At 35.3% G+C, this 3,317-nt stretch overlaps 1 protein-coding gene across 1 annotated transcript; it reads left to right on the top strand.

Annotated features, from left to right (window-relative positions):
* The first annotated feature begins 531 nt into the window (after nt 1-531).
* LOC145096221 (uncharacterized) lies at nt 532-1,626 on the top strand. Its single transcript, XM_079033981.1, has 2 exons — nt 532-679; nt 1,268-1,626. Exons 1-2 carry the CDS (start codon nt 532-534, stop codon nt 1,624-1,626), a joined length of 507 nt encoding a protein of 168 aa, XP_078890107.1.
* Nucleotides 1,627-3,317: the final 1,691 nt, after the last annotated feature.

The raw sequence follows: 3,317 nt of genomic DNA on the forward strand, positions 1-3,317 counted from the left end.
ATTAACACAGTATGTGGTTTCCACATTAGTTCTGATTTGTAGGGGCTAAGAGAAAGTGAGGAAGTGGAGCATGGAAGCTTGAACCTAATCATGGGCAATAACAGGATTTCACATGTTACAAAGATTAGGACTTACAGTCTTATGCATAGTAGTAGTGTTAGTATAGATTTGTTAAATTGTTGTTATTCATTGGATATGACACAAAACATTGTTTCATTGCATGCATTGTTCAGACAAGGTTTTAGACATTCGTTCAATAATGATATTGGATCTATTTATGCTTATAAACATGACGTTTTCATGTTTGAAGCTTTACCTTGTAATGGTGTGTCTAAATTTTGATTTGTGTTGATAACCTACGGAATAATGTGTTTGATATTGATTCTTCTAATGGTGCAGATAAGGCATGTTTGTGGAATTGTCGCCTTGGGAATATAAACAAGTAACGCTGCCCAAATCCAAAAGGATGGAGTGTTGGAATCATTTGATCTTAGGATAGATGATGGATGAGAATCTTGTTTACTGGGAAAAATGACTAAGGAACCTTTCAATGGGTCATTTGAAGGAGGTGAAGGATTATTGGAACTCATCCATATGGATGTGTGTGGCCCATTTAGATCCGCCACAAGAGATGCTAATCGATACTACATGACAGTTAAAGATGATTATATCAAATATGGTTATATCTACTTAATCAAACATAAATCAGAAACCTTTGAAAAGTTCAAAGAGTTTAAGCACAAAGTCGAGAATCAATTGGGTAGAAAGATAAAGATGCTCAGATCTAATAGAGGTGGTAAGTATCTTAGTATTGAGTTCAATGAATATCTTAAGGAATGTGGAATTATTTCACAATTGACTCTTCCCAGAACACCAAAACTTAATGGTGTGGCTGAGAGGCATAATCGAACCTTACTAGATATGGGTTGTTCCATGATGAGTCGAGCTTCTCTTCCAATTCATTTATGGGTATATGCTTTAGAAATGGTTGCTCACATTTTAAATCTAGTCTCCACTAAGAAGGTTGCCAAAACACCACATGAGATATGCATAGGGAAGATACCTTCACTTTCACATATCAACGTCTAGGGTTTTGAAGTGATTGTAAGACGAGAAACTCACGAAAAACTTGAACCCAGATCCAAGAAGTGTTATTTTTTTGGCTACCCACAAAAGTCCTTTGGATACCTGTTCTATAGACCTAGTAAGAACATGGTCTTTGTATCTTGAAGAAGAGTCTTTTGTGAGACATAACTCATATTCAAAGAGAACAGTGGGAGTGCTATTGATCTTGAAGAAATTCAAGTGTCATCCATTGAAGGAGCATCAGACAACACTAGCACTCAACATGAGGAAGAAATTCCAGTTGACAACATGTTACCTCTTCATCGATCCAATAAAGTTAGCATGCCACCTGAGTTCTATGCTTTCCATATTACAACAGATGGTGATATGTTTGTTAGTGATCGTATAATGGTAAATTTGGATGAACCTGCTAACTACAAGGAAGAAATGGAAGACCCTGAAGTTGCTAAATGGAAAGATGCAATGAAGAGTGAGATTTGGTCCATGTGTGATAACAAAGTATGGAACTTGGTTGATCATGCTCTTGGTCGAAATATATGATGGGTTTGAGCCATAAGAACATTCCTATGTGCACATACAAACCCTAATGCTTGGATCTAGGTTTCTCTAATTGAACATGCAATGTATCCAAGACTTTGATTGATAGATCTAATGAAAACATTCATATCATAACACATGAAATCATATCTAAAAGATTACCTTGAATTGCTTGCTTGAATCTTCTTGTCCGTGGAGCTTAGAGTCACAAATGTCACTCCTCTAATGGCTTACAAACACCAACTTAGCAAGAGGATGATTAGAGAGAGAGAGAGGAAGGTAAGAAAAGTCGGCCAGGGTTTCTTCAATCACAAGGATGCCAATTTTCTTAGCCTTAAGGGTCTATTTATACTAGTGAGCCTCCTACGGTTTCACCCTTAAACCCTAATTGGATAACTTAGGCCCTAAGCAATCCAATCTCCTTAATGATAAGCCTTGGACGATTTCTAGGTCTTTCCTAACCCTAAAATCGTCCACTCCCTTATACATAAGGAATTATAGACCAAAGTACAACTATCATACAATTGACATTTTATGCCCCGTTATTCAATTAATCACTTTAAGTCACCAAATTAATTCCTAATTAATTTATGAATTATATTAATCAAATAACAATATTATTATTCTTTATATTATTCTCATAATATATTAATAATATTTCTTCTCTCATTATAAATCATCCTGTCAAGTCGCTATGGTGAAGGCAACCCAAAAGGACCATGCACAATCGGGTCAAATACTTGCCAAATATAGTTGCAGCCTTAGACACTATTCCAACAGTCTCCCACTTGGATAAGTCTAGTAACTATATACTCAAGCATAATCTGATTAGCAATCGTAGCTCTCAAAGACGCTGTCAAACTTTGATCTTATCAGTCCTGTCCTTTAGATAAGGGATCGTACAGTCCTCTGTTTAGATATCATGCGGACAATTCTATGGAACCAATTTGTCCAGCAGTTGGTTTCTCAATCTCAGATTTATTTGACATAGAACTTAATCGAACACATCAATTTAGTTCTGACCGGGCCCGTCACATAAGTCAAACCAAATCATCGAGCGGCCGAGATATCACTTTTACCTTCTTAGGATAAAAGTAACATATAAACTTCGACTTATATGCATTTACTTATTCATTAATCAATTATACACAACAATGCGTTTTATAACATCAATTTACTGATGTGGTTTCGCATTATCAATATACAACCAATTAACAAATAACAAACCATATATCTAGGTTTTAAGACCATATGATATTATCGTCTTGCGATCAACCTTTTCATCACAATCCATAAGGTGATTCCAGCAAGCGTGGGTTTGTTCCAATGCTCAAAACTAGTTCATAAGCACTCATGAACGTTGCAGCAAACTTTTGCTATGTCTAATACCATTTAGACAATCTACACACTAATTCATGACAATCTTCATTCATATCTACTTCCAACATATGAACGATTGTGGACAATTTGAATAATTCGATTATTCTTAATAAACTCAATTATTCTGAAAGTCAAAACATGCAAAGTGAAACAGTAGTTAAACAATTAACATATGACAGTAACTCTACTCATAAATAATACTCCTTTATTTATTCATCAAATGTTAATTACATTTATCTATTACACGTTTCTAATACTATCTAATCCAAGCTAATATCATCCTTCAGCCCAATACTCCTAGCATGCTGCAAGTG

Source organism: Lactuca serriola, chromosome 3, assembly GCF_051521515.1.
Source record: "Lactuca serriola cultivar US96UC23 chromosome 3, Lser_US96UC23_V15, whole genome shotgun sequence".
Classification (NCBI taxonomy): Eukaryota; Viridiplantae; Streptophyta; class Magnoliopsida; order Asterales; family Asteraceae; genus Lactuca; species Lactuca serriola.

What these genes read in the sequence shown, in the direction of transcription:
- LOC145096221 (XM_079033981.1), top strand. Translation starts at nt 532, where the DNA reads ATGACTAAGGAACCTTTCAATGGGTCATTTGAAGGAGGTGAAGGATTA. An exon ending in AGATGATTATATCAAATATG is followed by an intron (nt 680 to 1,267) that starts GTTATATCTACT and finishes TCATATTCAAAG; the next exon opens with AGAACAGTGGGAGTGCTATT.